The following is an 18,778-nucleotide window of genomic DNA, read 5'->3' on the forward strand; positions in this document are numbered from 1 at the left end:
CCACCTATTGAAATAGGAAATGCAAATGAGATTCCACTAGCCACCTAGTAAATGAAGCAGCTTGCAGAACAGTGTATGTAAATAAAGAAATGGAAAATGAAAATTCTCCCTCATACAGCCCTGATACCTAGCCACCTAATTAATACCTAGTTATTTTCCCAATAGTTTATTCTGCCGACTGGGGAGATGGCCCCTTAGGGAAAGGGCAGGTTGTGCAAGTCTGAAGACATAGGTTTATATATGAGCCCATCCACATTTACACCCATACTCAGAGAAAGACAGAGAGAGAGAGAGAGAGAGAGAGAGAGAGAGAGAGAGAGAGAGAGAGAGAGAGAGAGAGAGAGAGAGAGAGAGATTGGAAGCATTTGAAAAGAAAATTGGAAATCGTCCCATAAAGGCACTGATTTACTCTGGATGTAAAAAAAGCTCTGATTCTTAAATTACTGGGACATTTTTGGTAGAAAAATCTGAGGAGCAATCCAATATCAAGAGGTCATGCAAAAATGCTCCAGGAATTTGCATTCTGGGTTGCTGAAAAGCAATGACATCATCTGGCAGAAAACCTTAGAACACAACTGCAAGGAAACAGAACAGATGCAAAATCCTACTTCCAGTTCATATTGTGGCTCTTAAAATGTAAGGACCTTAAGCAACTGTTGATGATTCAGATGAGATGGGTCTCAGAGACCAAAGGGTGGTAACTGAGAGAGACTTCCGGGAATGTTATGTCACCATGAGAGGAAAAGGAATGCTTTTGAGAAAGTGATTTAAGGTTTCTGGTTTGATTTTCACTCTCCAGAATGACCAGGAGGTGATCAGGAACAAAAGGAAAATTTTTAAAAAATCAATCAAAGAGGAGGAGTTTAAATAGAAGGGAAAACTTTACAGTTTAGCATTCATGACAACATTCTCAGGTCAGAAGTGTCATTGTGTATAATCTGATAAAATAGTTAAATGGTTGTTCAAGGTTAAGTACATGATACATTGATGTCTAGGGTATCAGTGACCTCCTGGCTACTCAGTATAATTTTCCTTAAAGAATTCTGAAAAAAAAATATCGGTATGCAAATGTTAAAATATAAAAGTATTTTCACTCTGAAATAAAGCATATCAAATATAAAATAAATGTTTTTCCTTGTTATATGTAAATGATTATTAAAATAGCTTTTACCTACTTATACCACCAGTTACTTGCATATTACAGATGGAATCTGATTGACATTGCCTTGAACTCATTTTTAATGAGAATGAAATTCTGAAAAGAATACATTTTGTTGAATTTGTTATGTTCTCTAGCGGAAAGGGTAGTCTTAAATGAACAGATCCTAGCTACTCACCTGCCATTAATATTCAGAGACCTGGGACATTTTCTTCAGGCATTCCCAAGAGAAGTAGATTTTAGTGCTTTTAAACTTTAAGATAATTCTATATTTGCCTTGAAGAATGATAACATGAAAATATGAACTTCAAAAATGCCATAAGGGTAAAATATTTCACTTTTTCCTTTTATTTTTAAAAATTCTGAAACATATGAAATAGATTATCCTTAGGTTCAGGGTTTGTTCTTTTATTGTTCACTATATTGTTAAACCAACATTTTGAATGAATTGTTTGACCTACCCTTTTTATAACATTTAGACAGCTTTATTGTTTTTGTTTGTTTATTTTGCATTTAGTGTAAACTAGTCACTCAGTAACAAGATCAAACTATTCCGCTGACTTTGACTTCCCTAGACTTACACTATCATCATCCAGTTACAAGAGTAACAGGATGCCAACTTGACTGTATTAAGTGACCTAACAATTTTCTAAAACTACTCTTGATCATAAATTATCTAACTTCTACTCATCTTATTTCATGAGTGCTTATCAAGAAAATTAAGACATTTCCCCCAAGTCACATGAATCTTGCAAATGAAATATTTAAATTTTTAAAAAATCAAATGTGACTATATGTGTGCACGTTTCAAAAGGCCCAGAGAACTTCCAGTGATCCAGAAAAGTCTTTCCGTAGACAAAGAAAGTCAAGGTTCACCTCTTATGAGTTTTGTGTAAGATTTTAGTACCTTGTATTTAGCTGTCTCAGGTTCTAGAATTCTGGTTGTAGAAAGATCGTCTTCAAGACTCTATTGCATTATCTTCCAAGTGATATTTTAAAAAGTAAGTAGAGAGTCTGTGTGTACATTTGGGAAAAAGTGATCAAAAGTATTGTAGAAGGTTCTAGTTCATGTGAATAGCCATGCCTCTACACAGTACTCGTGCAAGGATTGCAGGAATCAGAGCTGTAGTAGCAGGGATGCAGAGAAGCCCAGCTAAGAGTGCGTTGAATCAAAAGAAAGTAATTAGCAAGAAGTAAAAGTTTGGCTAACTATAATGGGAGAAAATCCACATTTTTAATAATTAAAGTGGCATTGGTGGGCCAAGTTATAGGAAATGATGTGAACAACATGTTTGTCCATGTTCTTTTATCTGCGCTGACTAGATAGAGCATCCGTGTATCTATTTTTTTATTATGAACATTCCACAGTCATTCTAACACTTATTGCATGTGCTTTTCCAATATAAGCCAGCTGACTTTTCATAATTTATTCTAAAGTATTTTCCAGTTGTTAATGTTTTACGTTCAGTTTTTCACATTTATTGTTTTCTTACAAGGTGACTAATATATCTGTTGAATGTTGACAAGAGTCAATATACTTTTGCAGCAGTAATAATTCCATGGGTAGTTTATAGCAGGGAAATTTAGTTCTCAGACATGTTCAAAATGTATGGAGACTCAGAATGAAGGAAGGGCACAGACATCTAGACTGCTTGCAAGTGGTGCTTGGGTTGGAATGAGGAAGGACTACTGAGCTTGGGAGACAACTGAGAACTTGTTTTATTTGAAGTGAGAATGAGAAGTGTGTTAACAAAGACCATAACCTTACTGTCCTCAATCCTTCCCTCCACCCATACCCCCTCCCTTTCTTCTTCCTACTTTCATTGTTTCATTCCTTCCTTTTCTTTTTTTTTCATGGTGGTTTGATTGAGAATTTCCCACACAAGCTCTTACAGGTGACACTTGGGCCTCAGTTGGTGGAACCGTTTGGGAGGTAGTAAGCAGAGATGTGGCCTTGTTGAAGGCTGTGTCACAAGAGGAAGGTTTTTACATTTAAAAAACCCATGTCTTTCCGAGTTTTTCTTTGTGCCACGTGGTTGTGTATTGAAAAGTGGGCTCTCAGCTACTGCTCTAGCACCATGCCTGCCCACCCTGCCATGCTCTCCACCCTGAGGACCATAGACTCACATTCTGAAATGCAAAGCCCCAAATACATTGTCTTGTTTTGTAAGTTGCCTTGGTTATGGTGCCACACCATAGCAATAGAAAAGCAGCTTATATAGTTTTATATATAATTAATGCTCAACCACAAGATCTGTTCCAGCTCTAGAATGCTACAATCTATTGGAAGGAAGAAAATATAAATATAAATAATATTTATGTAATATTCTATAATATTTGTATAATAAATAATTTTTGACACTTGTTTACATAGGGATTGTATGATTTTCTTTAATTACTGACAGTTACAAGAAGATACAGAGAAAGTTTACTAATTTTGAGTTACTCATGACACTGTTGATTGGATTTTGATAGTAGACAAAGAAACAGTTACATTGAAATGTAGCGATGGTTAAGTTAGCATTATCAGAAGTTGTTACATTAAAGAATGATATCAATTACCCTGAAAAAAAAACCAATTAGTTTAAGGGTCTTTTCCTAACTGACTACAAGCTATGAACCACACTGATCAGTCCTGGCTTGTCTCTGTAGTGTTTGAACATGGTGTTAGGTCACACACATTCTATGTTTACTATATTAAAAAAATCAATTATTGTATCTTTCAGTCTATTACAGCATGAAGCTATTAAACATTTCATCAGAAAATTACAAAGTACAGCTGGAAAGTTCTCTAGTGCTAGGCAGCTGCTGCTGTTCTAGCACTTACTGGGCATTTACCACTAGCTTGTAAAACCTTCCACGCCAAGTTTCACCTTAACTTCATTACCACCACATTACTGGCATACTGTGGTAAAGGGGACAGTGTGGGGGACGATAATAAACTATAAACAGCAAATATTTTCATAGGGAAGACTGCTCTTTTGTCTCTTCTATTGAGATCTTTCCATGATGTGAAAATATTCTGAATATACATATTTTTTGTAATAAAGTTTTTTATTTTTTTCTGTATTCATTGCTTCTGTTTTATAACACAATCAGGTTTTCTTTTGGAGCATGTTTGGGATTACTAGAGAGGTACAGTAGGTAGTTGTTGAAATGATTATTCCCAGTGTAATTTATCTGCAAAGACTGTGGAGCTCAAAGAGAGGAGGCTGAGGAGACAGATGGTGTTTATAGTACATTTAAAACCTCAGCATTTACTTTAAAACAGGAGGACTCCAATCCTTGGCAGCATCCCAAAGCCAAACTCTTTCCCATCGATTGGTATGAATCACTCTCCCTCCTTGGCGCCTGGACCTTTTCCACCACACACACCTCTTAAGTGCCAACAAATCTGCAATTGACCTTTTTACAGCTCTATGCAGAGATGCCTACGGTGGGTTTCTAATCCTTGTCAATTTTTTTTTGCAGACTGAGCTTTTTGTACACGCCTTCAAGGATCAGCTGGTCAGGAGTGCTCTTTTAGCTCTCTACACTGCACGGCCAGGAGGTATCCTTAAGAAGTCACCCTCTCCTAAGGTCAGCACAGAGGAGAAAACTACTGAGGATGATACCCCACAACTCAGAAGACAAGACTCCATACCACATCATTCTGACTATGATGAGGAAGAGTGGGTAAGTATCTTCACATCATTTACTTTCATGATTTAGTCCAAAGAAATACAGGGAGCATAATAAGAAAGCTCTAATTCTCAAAAATATATATGGAAAACAGTTATATATATATATATGTATAACCATATATGTACATACATACACCTCAAATACGCCCCAAAGAAAAACTGATCATCTATGTCTATTTCATATTTAAAGAATAAGCAAAGATCACACAAAAAATAAAAGACTTTGTTGCAAAAAATAAAATGTATTCAGAATATTTTCACATCGTGGTAAGATCTTAATAGAAATCACAACAGAATTGTAGATAGATAAGACAAGCTTTCTCTTAGGATCAAGTTAAACTTGAAAGTTGTATTCCTGATCAAAATTATTTGTTATAGATTTGTATTTATTATCAAATAAATCATGTGCCTAACCATAAATAAGTCATTGAATTATGCTATCAAAATTGCAAAATCCTATAATATATTTCTTTACTCAGTTCTAAGCTATCTAAAATTTTTAAAATTTTGCAGATGAAGACTAAAAAGACACACATATAAACCATCCTTGGCATATCAAGTTACTGTAAGACTAGGCACATCTTCTACTGAGGCTAGACAAGACAGGCCAGTTAGGGGAAAATGTTTCAAAGGCTGGCCATGTAGTCAGAGACAGACCCTGGCCCTGCTTCAGGAGTCCCAAATGAAGACCCATCTATACAACTGTTACATGTGTGAAGTGGGCCTAGGTCTGTCCCACGCATGCTCTTTGGCTGGCAGTTCAGTCTTGGTGCGCTCCTATGGGTCCAGGTTAGTTGATTATGTAGCTTTTGTGTGGTGTCCTTACCCCTGGGCGGCTTCCCTTTTCTAAGTCTAAGGGGAGGAGGAATGAATGGAATGAAAAGCAAGTTGAGACTTAGGCACTAGGGGCAGAGGAGGGAGGGGAAGCTGAGATTGGGAAGTAAAGTAAATAAGAACTTAATAAAAAAAAATAAGTAAAGTTTTAAACCGTAGTCATAAAAGAGAGTGGACAGTATGTCTTGTCAACTGTAGTAGATACAAGTATTTCCATTGTTGCTAGGAAGAGATTTACATTTGTGCATAGTTTAAAACACATATTCATGTTTAAATTACATGACATAAACATGAGTGAATGGACATAAAGATTCTTAAATCCTACCTGCTGGTGGTTCTAAAATAGATATTGCCTACAGGGGCTCTGACATCATATGCCCTGTATATGTATTAGGATAATTACTGGAGAAAGTGAATTAACAGAAGAAACAAGCAGTGTGAGAGGAACTGACTTAGGGAGGGATAAGACAGGAGGACTGGGAAGGGTACAGAGGCAGGAAGAACAGTGAGCTTTAAAGAGTCCTCCTACAGACATCACCCACGTGCCTCTGCAGTACATGTATATTCACACACATGTGCGTGTGCACACTGGAATCCCTTCCTGGTGCCACGTGCTTAAGGAAAGAAGTGTGCTGGCTGCACTAGATGTTTAGTTTTTAGTTAACCATTTTTTCTCTTCTATCCTGGAATTTTAGAGTGTTTAAGGTAGGGTACTTGAAGGGCCAAATCTCTAAAATGGTGTTTGAGAGCCTCTGAGTTAGCAACTGATCTTTCATTTGGTACAATTTCTCCCACAGGAAGCATACTTTCACCCTTCTTGAGGTAAGCACTGTATAAGTGTTGTGGTTGCTGATGAAGATTGCTTTTCCCATGTGGCAGCATTTCAAAAGAGCAAGTCAGATACTTCTTCAATTTAACCTCACCTTCTTCAATTTATTCAGAGCTCCAAGAGGTGCATGCCTCTTAACCTCGCTCAAGTTCAATTTTCTCAGCTGTAAAATGAAATCTGTACCCGTTCTGCTTAGCTCTTCTGATGTATGTACAAGAGGTGGTTTATCATTTTGTGGTGATGCCTGGACAGGCCTAGTCAGATCCTTGGCAGTGTTACTGATATGTGGTTCTTGGTGAAAATACATGACTTATAGTCTTATTATGACAACCAACTGTATACCTAGAGATTAGCCATGCTAATGACACCTCAGAGTAAAAATGTTGAAACAAAGGTTGGAATACTGGATGATAGTCTCTGGCAATAGGATTTCATCCAATGCAGTTTGAAGTTAGATTGTCCTATAATGCACAAAGAAGAGATATCCAAGTCATTTGGGTAGCGAGGTTTACAAAGAGCCCTTTCCCTCATTTAGAATTGACATGCTTCCTAAGTTATTAGACTTGCACATGGGAGGCCCTCAGAACACCCTAGGGCATATTGAGCCTACAGTGTATTCAGAAACCTAGAAAGACCGGTGGCTATTGTATAAGGCAGCCTGAGATATTCACACTGAAAGGTGCAAGAGTTTCATGGTCAGAGTGAGGTTTCAGATGCCACTCTGGAGAAGGGCCTGACAAAAGTAGTTAACCATACAAGAAAGGGAACTAAGTATGTGATCACTGTGGGGAGAGATCGTGACTAAGACACAATGCACAGGTATTTGTGATTATTGTTAATTTTGCTTGTTTTGTTTTTTTTTTAATTGATGAAATTTTACTATATCTGTACTGTAAAGACCACTTGGTAATTAGAGGTGATGACAGGCAGCTTTAGACCCTCGTACAATAAGAAACAGTCACTTCTCATCAGGAAAGTCTTAGGAGAAACATTTTCTTCAGCTGAGACACACAAAGGACTCACAGAGCTTTGGTGAGGCAGTCTGGACTACTGGATGTTCTTATCCTCTCCACATAAAGGAGAGTCGTGTGTTTAGAGAAGGACAGGGAGGCTGGAAGAAGTGCATGAAGAAGGCGGAACTGTTGAGGTGCAATTCCAGCAACATTTGGAATAACAGTGAGGATCTCCAAGCTTGTGAGGGACCCGCCAAGGTGAACTGTGATATGCATGGATCTCTGCTCGCCACAGTTTCTTGGTTTTCATCTTCAGCTTAGTAGGCTTTCATGCCCCTGTGCCTCCTTGCACATGTTAGGAATCTCCTCCGAAAGTCAGTGTTTCTTGAAATCATAGACATAGTTCTTCCAAGCTTAACACAATTAGAAGGAAACTCACACTCAGTAAACTTAACTCTAATCCCCTCCTCCAAATATTTTATCGTTGCTGATAATCGTTGTGATGGTTACACAACATTCGTACTGATTTTCTCCAGCACTTCAGTTTCCACCTAAAAGGTTCCTCTGCCAAAGGAGGACTTAATCTCCATAAAAACAAATACTCAGCAGTCATAGTAGCCACCTCATATTATATTCAAAATATTCTTTACCTCTGACTGACATTGTAAACCTGGAGAAAATGTAGATAATAGAAATGTCTTTAGAGGTGGTGCTGGTACATTATTTGGAACATGAGTTAGTGTTATTATTTTTCATTTAGTTGTTATAAAAGTACCAGGATTGATTACTAATATAGTCAACACCTGAAAGCAACTCTGTGTTTTAAATGAATGCAATCAGGTTTCAGTGACATATGAAAATGTTCTCTGATGACTTAAGTAGGCTGCAAGTTGAATGTAAGGTTGTACAGATCCGTTTGTTTAAAACTCTGCTGGTTTCGCTTAGCTTCCAGAAATTTACTGTAGTGAGGACTTAGCTTGGAGCCTACAGGTTCTCATAAACATCTGAGAAGTAAATGCATCTTGGTAAATTATTCTTGAGTCCATTTTAATGCATCTAACAACCTTTCTTTGTAATCACAGAAAAGAACCTGTGTTAATCCTACGTTGCGTGTGTGTGTGTGTGTGTGTGTGTGTGTGTGTGGTTGTTCTGGTTTCAACTAGCTTCAATGAGAGAACCTGATGACAGGAACCTGGCTGATAATTATCAAGATGATATGACAGAGGTTGAAACTGAAATAAGCCATACTGGAAAGTACCTGATATTTGCTTAATTTTAGTTATTAAATGATCGAATGCTCTACAGCATTTGTCTTCCTAAAATGTTGGTAAACAATGAAACACCAATGGAATATTTACAGAATATTTCATGGCAATAAGTGCCAGGAAATCGACTAGCACAGCATCCTTCCTCTTTCAGTCAGGGAAGATGACATATTGCATTTATCTCTGTACCCCGCTAGAACAGATGCTTCCAGCAGCTGGGATCCCAAGATTAGTTTGTCCAGAATATGAAAGCATACCATCTAACTAAACTATTAGGCTGTCCCAGATTTTGTGGCTTCAGTAATTACACCATTCTTTACAACATTAATCCCAGCATTACTACACTGGTGAGTTTGGAGCTAAATCTGGCTATTCCTAGTCAAATAAATACTTCATTTGATCTTATCTTACTTTAAATCCTGATCCATTATAACTTTAAATACTGCTCATTATAGTGAGGCACACAACTATTAAAACTCTTCCTATTATTGGAAATATCCTAAACTGTCATTTCACATTGAATTACATTTCACCATTCAAATTACTCAAGTAATTTCTGCTATATGTTGTACCCATGAATTAATGTTTTTTTTTTTTCTGGGAACAAGAAATTTCAGGATGCGCCTCAGGAGAATCATTGCTGTAGGAAACATGGCTGCACATTGTACATCCAAAAGCTATACATTTGAAAGTTTTTACCATGGAAAAAGATTAAAGTTTGAGAGAATGAGTATTTACCTGGCTTAAACACTAGGGAATGCATATACATTGACATATTACAAGACACTGCATCTGAATGTTGTTCAAATATAGCAAGTAAGTACAAGGTTTAAAATGAGTCATAAATCCAATTTCATAAACAAAATATAATCTTTCCTAAGCTAGCATACATTTTCTTTTCTGTTACATGATAAATGTATTTATGTTCATACAAGAAAATGAGTGTCATGTTTAGTTTATAGTCAAATACATAGTAGTAGTCATATCAAAAATTCCATTAATCAGGTCCAAATATAATCTGAAAATTAATTAAGGCTTCTCTGTCACTCAATGATGCCAAATATTGTGCTTTAATATCAGATTTCTAGACATGGCTTTCTGAAAGAGTTCATACAAATGCATACTGTGACCTTTGTCTAGTGATGTTTGGGATAAACACAACTGTTTACATTTGTGGGAGTGTTGATAGATATATGTATATTACCCTAAGTAGTGGAAGTGAATATAGATACTCATAAAACAATGTTCAGGACAATACACATTTAGCCAGGTGACCCCATAAGCAGGCAGCAGTAGTCTGCATTCTGAATGCCTCTGAATGCAGATCCATCTTTCACCTCACTTGTAGTGACAAAAAGTTCACAGTCAATGGAAGCACAGTGGTGCCTATGTAAATTGATATTCAAAATGTATTTCCATCCGTTCTTTGACTAGCTAGAGTTATGTTATGTGAAGCCATTGACATAAATGGTATTAAATTCTCTTTATTCCTTAGAGGTAACTAATCCTTAGAGTCACCCTTACACTAACTAACGGATGATTAAGCTTCTTCATCAGCAGCACCCTTTAGCTTAGAAATCTGCACGCTAAAATATGACCATTCACTTCTAAGGTTTTTGACAGATGGGTGTTCACATGTGTGTACTACCATACATATATTTTCAAATCTAAATTACATTGTTGACTAGTTCCTCTGCGATCCCAGCTACACACAGTCTATGAAATTCTGAATTATAGGAAGTTGTTTCTATTTCCTTTTTATATTCTTTGTGCACATATTAAAATTCTAAAGGAAGTTAATTCAATTTCTTGTTCACTATCGTTTTATTAGTTAGCAAAACAGCTTGTGACCCAATGGTGATCAGTACACAGTTATACAATGAATTAATTTCCTTAAAATTAGCCTTCAAATTGTCACTTATATTTATCTTCTTGTTTTGAAAAACATAAGATTTTAATTTCTCACAATTATCTACTTATGTCTACTCTATATTTTAAATATTAGAACTCATTAATTCTTTTATATTTTTTGTTCTCCAAGTAGTGAGAAGTCCCCAGGTGTCTCCTCCACTCCTTATTTGCTATTCAAGATTCCATAACTTCTATTAATATTTATGAACCATACTATTCTTTGTCAGGATAAAATTTTGTGAAAGTTTGGGGTTTTATTTATAATTTTATATAATCATGTTAATGTGTTTTGATCAAATCCACTGAGTCCCATTTCTTCACCCTCAGTTCCTTCCCTATCCCCCTCTTACTGTCCCATCCCTCCTTCATGTGTTTTCTCTTCCTAAAGTGCTGAGACTACTTAGTGCTGCCTGTATGTGTATGGCAAGGGACAGCTACTGAAGCATGGGCAGCCTGGTTTCTTATTTACTGATGCTCCAACACCAAAATGACTAATGTAGTCATCTTTCGATTATTCCTCTCTCCAACCATCCTCCCCACTCTTTATCACTGCAGTTGCTATTCATCTCTCAGCAGAGAGAAGGAAAACTCTGTAAGTGCTAAATCAGAGATTACTGAACCAGGTCTAGGAGAACCTCAACGTCCTAGAAATTTGTTGGCAGTAGGTTTTTTTTTTAAATTTTTTAATTGGATTCAGTTGTAATCCCCTTTCCCCATTTCCCCCACACCCAGGAATCCCCTATCCCATCCCCCCTCCTCCTGCTTCTATGAGAATATCCCCCACCCACCCTCCCACTCCGACCTCCCCACCCAAGATTTCCCCCACACTGGGGCAACCAACCTTCACTGAACCAAGGAATTCCTCTCACTCCTATGCCATCCTACACATACAGCTGGGGCCATGGATCCCTCCCTATGTGCTCCCAAGCTGGTGGTTTAGACCCTGGGAGCTCTGGCTGGTTGGTATTGTTGCTCTCCTCATGGGGCCACAAACCCTTTCAGCTCCTTCAGTCTTCTCTCTCACTCCTCCATTGGGAGCCCCATGATCAGTTCAATGGTTAGCTGTGAGCATCTGCCTCTGTATATTTCAGGCCCTGGCAGACCTCTAAGGAGACAGCTATATCAGGCTCCTGTCAGCATGCACTTCCTGGCATCTACATCAGTGTCTACCTTTGGTGATTGCACAAGGGATGGATACCCAGGTGGAGCAGTCTCTGGATGGCCCCTCCTCCAGTTTCTGTCCCACTCTTTGTCTCCATATTTACTCCCAAGAGTATTTTGTTACTCCTAAGAAGGGTCAAAGCACCCACACTTTGGTCTTCCTTGTTCATGAGCCTCATGTGGTCTGTAGTTGTATCTTGGATATTACAAGCTTTTGGGCTAATATCCAATTATCAGTGAGTGCATATCATATGTTTTGTGATTGGGCTACCTCATTCAGGATGATATTTTCTGGTTGCATCCATTTACCTAAGAATTTCTCAAATTCACTGTTTTTAATGGCTGAGTAATCCTCCATTGTGTAAATGTACCACATTTTCTGTATCCATTCCTTTTTTGAGGGACATCTGAGTTCTTTCCAGCTTCTGGCTATTATAAATAAGGCTGCTATGAACATAGTGGAGCATGTGTCCTTGTTATACGTTGGAGCATCTTCTGGGTATATGTCCAGGAGTGGTATAGCTGGGTCCTCAGGTAATGCTATGTCCAATTTTCTGAGGAACTGGATAGCAGCAGTTTTAATTTTGCTTAGTGTTCCTCAGATTATAAAGTTCTGTCTCTTTTTAAAAATTCAGTCATTTTAAATAAATAATACACTCAAAGAAGCTCGTTCCCATCTCCCACCTTTTTGTTTTCCCTCCCTCAGCCACACTATATGTTAGTCTGGTTCTGTGATTAAAATGGGCTCCTCCAGCATCAGGAAGAGCACAAAAGAGAAGATAGCAATTTAGCCAGCTGGTCCCTACATGGCAACTGAACATAGTCTATCTTCTGTTTCCTTGATGGCATTCTTGAACCAGTCCATTTTGCCCGGGAGATATGAGCTTAGAATAGTCATCTACTATTTGAGTCTACAAAAAGCAATTAAGCAAAGTTCATGGCTGCCCATTAAAATGCACAAATGTTCTATTAAAGAAGAAAAACTCCAAATGAGAGCTTTATGTGAATGCATATTCATGAAATCCTACCAGTGTCTACATTTTTCTCACCTATGGTTAATGCTTTCAACTTCAGTCTCTACTTTATGGTACTTAACATGCAGTTTGATACATACCTTTTAAAGGTATTTTTTCTATGTTAACTTGGGAAAAGCTGATTTATGCATTGGCAAAATCAGGCACTTGGCATATTCCAACTCAATCTGAGTTTTACAAGAGCTGTTTTGTTCTATTATATTTAGTAATGATGATCTTATTGGTATTTTACATAGAATGCAATCATATTTTTGGGAATGCCTTTCCAAATCTTTCATTTCCTGGTCTAGTATCATGTATTTTGATGACTGTATTGATTTACATATGTCCACCTTAGAAATATATTGACATCATCACCCCATGTGCCTTCAGACATCAATACATTCTATAGGGAAAATGAGATTTCCTTCCAAGGAGAAATTTTTAATGTTCCCAAACTGAGTAAGTAAAGAAAATGGTGAGGTCTACACAGAGAGTTGACTGATTATGTTAAAATAATCTCAATTAAAATGTAATCACCAGTAAAATCAGGTGCTAACAGTTGTGTGAGTGTATAGTGATGTGTAGGAAGCGTGCAACTTTCCATTAAAAGTTACAATCATTGAGTCATGTGGTGGCAGCACACACCTTTAATTCTAGCACTCAGGAGGCAGAGGCTCACAGATCTCTGAATTTGAGGCCAGCCTGGTCTACAGAGCAAGTTTCTGGGTAGCCAGGGCTACACAGGCAAACCCTATCTTGCAGGTGTGGGAAGCTGAAATTATAAGTAAGTGAGTGGAGATAAAACTCAGCATGTTTTACAATTGAAATATTGGTTCCTCCGTATCATTGATGTGTAATACATTGATGTTTTGAGGATCGCAGGGACGGTAGCCTTAGCTAGAGTAGTTTTTTAAGGTTAAAGAAAAATGAAAATCACCTTTGTTTCCTAGCTATACAGGGGGATCCAGGCTGAGGCATTAGCTCTGATGCTTAGCTTTCCCTTAATCAAGAAGGAGTAACTAATCCTACCGATGAATGAATGTGGCTGGGGTACTTGTGGCTAAGCATAGCTTCTACCTGACTGGGAGACAGATAATAAGTCTGGGCAAGGACCCAAACAAGAAGAATGAATAGAGAATTTGTTCCTCGCCACAAAAGGTGGCTGGCTATCTGAGACTATTAGTGTGAACAGAATCTGAATCTCGAGAAAAGACCAGGAATAAATGACAGACTCAGTTTGGTTGTTGGGACATGACAACCAGTTTTCACTAGCAGCTGAATACAGTAAAGCAAGAAGATCAATAGGAGGCAAAGCTGGGAGATGACATTCCAATGGACGCCCCGAGTCTTGGTATTTTTAGTGTTTTTTACATACGCCTATACTTATTTGAGCCCTATATAACTTGGGCCATGTATGTGCTGGTTGCCCTATAGAACATCTTATGTGCAACTCATTTTAATTAACAGTCTAAACTAACATTAAGGAAAAAAATCTACCAAGCCATAGAAGAAGAAGAAGAAGCAGAAGAAGAAGAAGAAGAAGAAGAAGAAGAAGAAGAAGAAGAAGAAGAAGAAGAGATTTTTAGTATTAAAAAACATGATGGTCTAGAATTAAATGCTCTCATTTCACCCAAGATGATTTGAAGATAAGATTGACCTTGTTACTTCACTGAGTATTCCTGATAAAAGATCTTGGTACTATGTTATAAACAATGGGAAAGTATTTGTGAATACACACACACAGACACACACACACAGACACACACACACAGACACACACACACACACAGACACACACACACAGACACACACACACACAGACACACACACAATTTTGAACATCCACATCAGTTTTGGTTGAGTTATTACATTCTTGCTGATCAAAAAATGGCCTCATAAAAGTTGATCAGCTAAGCATTACCGAGTTCTTTTGTCAAAGTTCTGTATTGATCCAGGACCTTTCTTGATGTTGCATGGTTCATAAACATGTGACATACTGAATAATCACTCTGCTTTCTACCCTCATGGTTCACTCTGGCAGCTGTAATGTTCTCCCTGTTACATGCTAAGACATCCATCAAGCTTTGTCAATTATGCCCCTGGTTTTGACCTTTATGTTAGCTTATATCCTAACCCACAAATAAATACGGGCCTGGATCAGCACCTGACTTAGAATGGAATAAATGTTGCCATCACTTCCAACTTGCTTTGTACCCTCAGTGACTTGAAAAAGTTTACAGCCACTTCACCTCTCAGAAGAAGGGTAGTCATGGAGTCTCCAGTAAAGTTAATGACCTCAATTAGTGCTCAGGCTCCATTTAATAAGGGTTAGACTGTAACCCACCACCCTTCCATTGCTTCTGCACAGTAGGGTAATTGCTACTAGTTCTGTTGAATGGGCTTCCAATCTGTCTCTCTGATAGGGAGTACTTGTATTAACACTTCTCTGGGCACAGGAGAACTACACAGAATTTGAGTTTCATTTAGTATCTCTGGCATGAAGAGAGTGGATTAGTGTCACATAGCTATCCTTCCTGTATCTTTTCATAAATCTCTATCCTTTGTGCATCTTCGCATGAACCACTAGACAGTCTTTCTTCAACCTGAAAACAGACTGAAATGCAGCGTGATTGCAGTAGAGAGTAGAAAGGAGCGGCCCGTTAACATCAGCAATATAAGTTGAATGAGCCTTGCTCACAGACTGGCATGACAATAGCTATCAGAATAAGAAGGTATGTTTGTTGGTCAGTGTCTTCTATGCATGTTTTCAGATCTAAATGAATGGGCTCCTTTCAAAGAAAACTCAGATGCCCAAGGATTCCTTTTAAGAATCTTCCCAAGAAGTCTTTAGTATCCTGCTGTTAAAATGACTGCCTAGAGCTGCTTCATAATTGAATTATCATCTTTTTGTCCCTGTTCTCCTTGCTCTTCTGAACACCCCATTTATGAAACAGACCTGGGGCCTAACCTTTCCCTCTATTATCCAAGCCATTTGAGTTTGTTAAAGTTGCCTGATGGACATTTGTGAAAGAGCTTTTCTCAGTCTTGCTTCCCTGATACCATTTGTATCAGACTGTGTGTGACTAGCCTGCCTTTGTCAAATGTATTTTAGTATGGCATCTCTTGGCCTCTTATACTTGATTTCAGATACTTGAAAGCTAACCTTAGCACTATGTATGATGTTTGTCTCTTTGGACCTGCACAGGAGCCTCTTCTCCTGACTGTTCTATGCATTACAGTGTGCCATCAATATCTGGAAACTCATTGGAGGAATCAAATCCTTGGAGTCAAGAAAGATGAAGTTCTAGTTCATTTCTGGCACATTTATGGTGAATGTTACTATTCCTCTCTTATCTAAAGTTCTCTCAGTAAACTGAGTCAGTATCTGAAAGCTTTTAACATTGAAATTAACAAGTGTCTGGATGCTAAGAGAATATAGACACTAGCCACCCCATCTTGTTTCCTTCTGTCTTTTCATTCCCTTTCTTACTTCCAAAACAATCGGTTGAGGGATAGTCCCTGTCCCATAGTGTGAAGGCAGAACTCTCAAAGAATTTACAGTCTGGCATTAGAGGCAGGCACAAATCATTAAGTTTAATCTGTAGAGACCAGGAAGAGGAGGGAGTAATGAGCAGAGCACTGAGTTTCCCCAACTTCAGTGAGACGGGTTCTCTTCCACAGATGAAGAATGGAATGTATCTGCTCGGGATCTGCGAGTGTGTTCTAATAAAAGTTTGGTTATCCACTCATTACATATAAGGACTGCACAAGAGACAGATCATTCCACAGTCTCAGGAAATGTACTCTGAACATGAATAACTACATATGTGCCTTCTATTTGTCACATGTACTGCATTCCTGAGGGCCTTGGTCAGTGAGTAAGCTCCTCAGACCAATAACAGTGCCTCCGCTTATAACTGAAGTCAAGTTCTTTATCAATGGAATTCTGTAATCTTAGTATATGCAAATGAAGAACAATAGAAAAATGGGGATATCAATTCATTTTCTATCCGTTTTCATGTTCTGGCCTTTCAGAAATAGAATTAAGAGGAATGAGATCTTCTCTGCTATTTATATATATAAAAAAAGGAGCATGAATCCTCTAAGGACAAAACATATACTTTCAATGTGGGCAGCCGGAAGGAAATTGAAAATCTGTCTTCCATTTGAAGCTATTCTGAAAATTTGAGAAGAATCTGTTCTTTGTTTACATCTCAGTAATAGAGTTTATTCCCAGGTTCCACTAAAGGATTGCTTCATTCTTTAATTTTTTTTATTTTACAGAAAAAGTTGATGGCAGCAGTTAAGGCCTATTCTATTCTGTTTAGAATAGAAGTCATTGAGTTAGTCATTGTGAGTGGTAGATGAGTTCCCTACTGAATCCAAAACTGAACAAAGACTGGCTTTACAGCTGCTTATTTATTTTTCCTCCTCCTCCTGCTTCTATGAGGGTATGCCCCCCCCACCTCCCTGCCCTCGAATTCCCCTACACTGAGGCATCCAGTTTTCACAGGAACAAGAACCTCCTCTCCCATAGATGCTCGACACTGTCATCCTCCCCTACATATACAGCTGGAGCCATGGGTCCCTCCCTGTGTGCTCCCAGGCTGGCGGGTTTAGAAACTGGGAGCTCTGGTTGGTTGGTATTGTTGCTCTCCCCATAAGGCTGCAACCCCCTTCAGCTCCTTCAGTCTTCTCTCTAACTCCTCCATTTGGAACCCTGTGATCAGTTGAATGGTTAGTTGTGAGCATCTGCCTCTGTACATGTCAGGCTCTAGCAAAGCCTCTCAGGAGACAGCTATATCAGGCTCCTGTCAGCATGCACTTCCTGATATCGACAACTGTGTCTGCCTTTGGTGACTGCACATGAGATGGATTGCCAGGTGAGGCAGTTTCTGGACAGCTCCTCCTTCAGTCTCTGTTCCATACTTTGTCTCCATATTTGCCTCCATGAATACTTTGTTACTCCTTCTAAGAAGGACCAAAGCACTCACACTTTGGTCTTCCTTCTTCATGAGCTTCATGCGGTCTGTGACTTGTATCTTGAGTATTGTGAGCTTTTGGGCTCATATCCACTTGTCAGTGAGTACATACCATGTGCATTCATTTGTGATTGGGTTACCTCACTCAGGATGATATTTTCTAGTTCCATCCATTTGCCTGAGGTATACAAAGAACAGAAGAAATTAGACTCCAGACAATAAAATTACCCTAATAAAAATGGGGTACAGAGCTAAGCAAAGGATTATCAACTGAGGATATGTGAATGGCTGAGAAGTACCTAAAGAAATGTTCGACACCCTTAGTCATCAGGGAAATGCAAATCAAAACAACCCCAAGATTCTACTTCACACCAGTCAGAATGGCTAAGATCAAAAACTCAGGTGATAGCAGATTCTGACAAGGATGTGGAAAAAGAGGAACGCTCCTTCATTGTTGGTGGGATTGCAAGCTGATACAATCACTCTGGAAGTCAGTCTGGCAGTTCCTCAGAAAATTGGACATGATATTACCTGAGGACCCAGCTATATCACTCCTGGGAATATATCCAAAAGATACTCCAACATATAATAAGGACACATGCTCCACTATGTTCATAGCAGCCTTATTTATAATTGCTGGGTATTTCTTATATTCTCTAGCCCACACTCAGTGCAGGGCATCTGCACCCCATTTCCCCAGGAAGCAGCAGAGGATGATGCAATCCACAGATTTGATTAGTGTCTTAATTTTCCTGAGAGAGGAAGTCTTCTCCGTGTTGTGAAGGAAAGAGTTGCCTCTTGTGAAAAGATTGTTGTGATTACTTATGATTAATAGCACACTTGTAGCACACTTCCCAGGCGAGATTGTAGGGTGACAAGAAGCAAGACTAACTCACTAAGGAAAGCGATCAAGGCTGTCAGTGGTCCTGCTAATAACTCCCCAAAATGCTTTCACACAAGCCACAGTGCCTCAGTCAGCTCTGAC

General features: G+C 38.5%; 1 protein-coding gene across 3 annotated transcripts in view; it reads left to right on the forward strand.

Moving 5' to 3' along the window:
* Nucleotides 1–18,778, forward strand: part of Inpp4b (inositol polyphosphate-4-phosphatase type II B) — a 701,452-nt gene that overhangs the window by 577,729 nt on the left and 104,945 nt on the right. For all 3 annotated transcript variants that reach the window (XM_028753430.1, XM_028753429.1, XM_028753432.1), the window contains one exon: nt 4,631–4,834. In XM_028753430.1, coding sequence (XP_028609263.1) covers nt 4,631–4,834 — 204 coding nt within the window. The remainder of the gene's footprint in view (nt 1–4,630; nt 4,835–18,778) is intronic.

Source organism: Grammomys surdaster, unplaced genomic scaffold (assembly GCF_004785775.1).
Source record: "Grammomys surdaster isolate TR1022 unplaced genomic scaffold, NIH_TR_1.0 125947, whole genome shotgun sequence".
Classification (NCBI taxonomy): Eukaryota; Metazoa; Chordata; class Mammalia; order Rodentia; family Muridae; genus Grammomys; species Grammomys surdaster.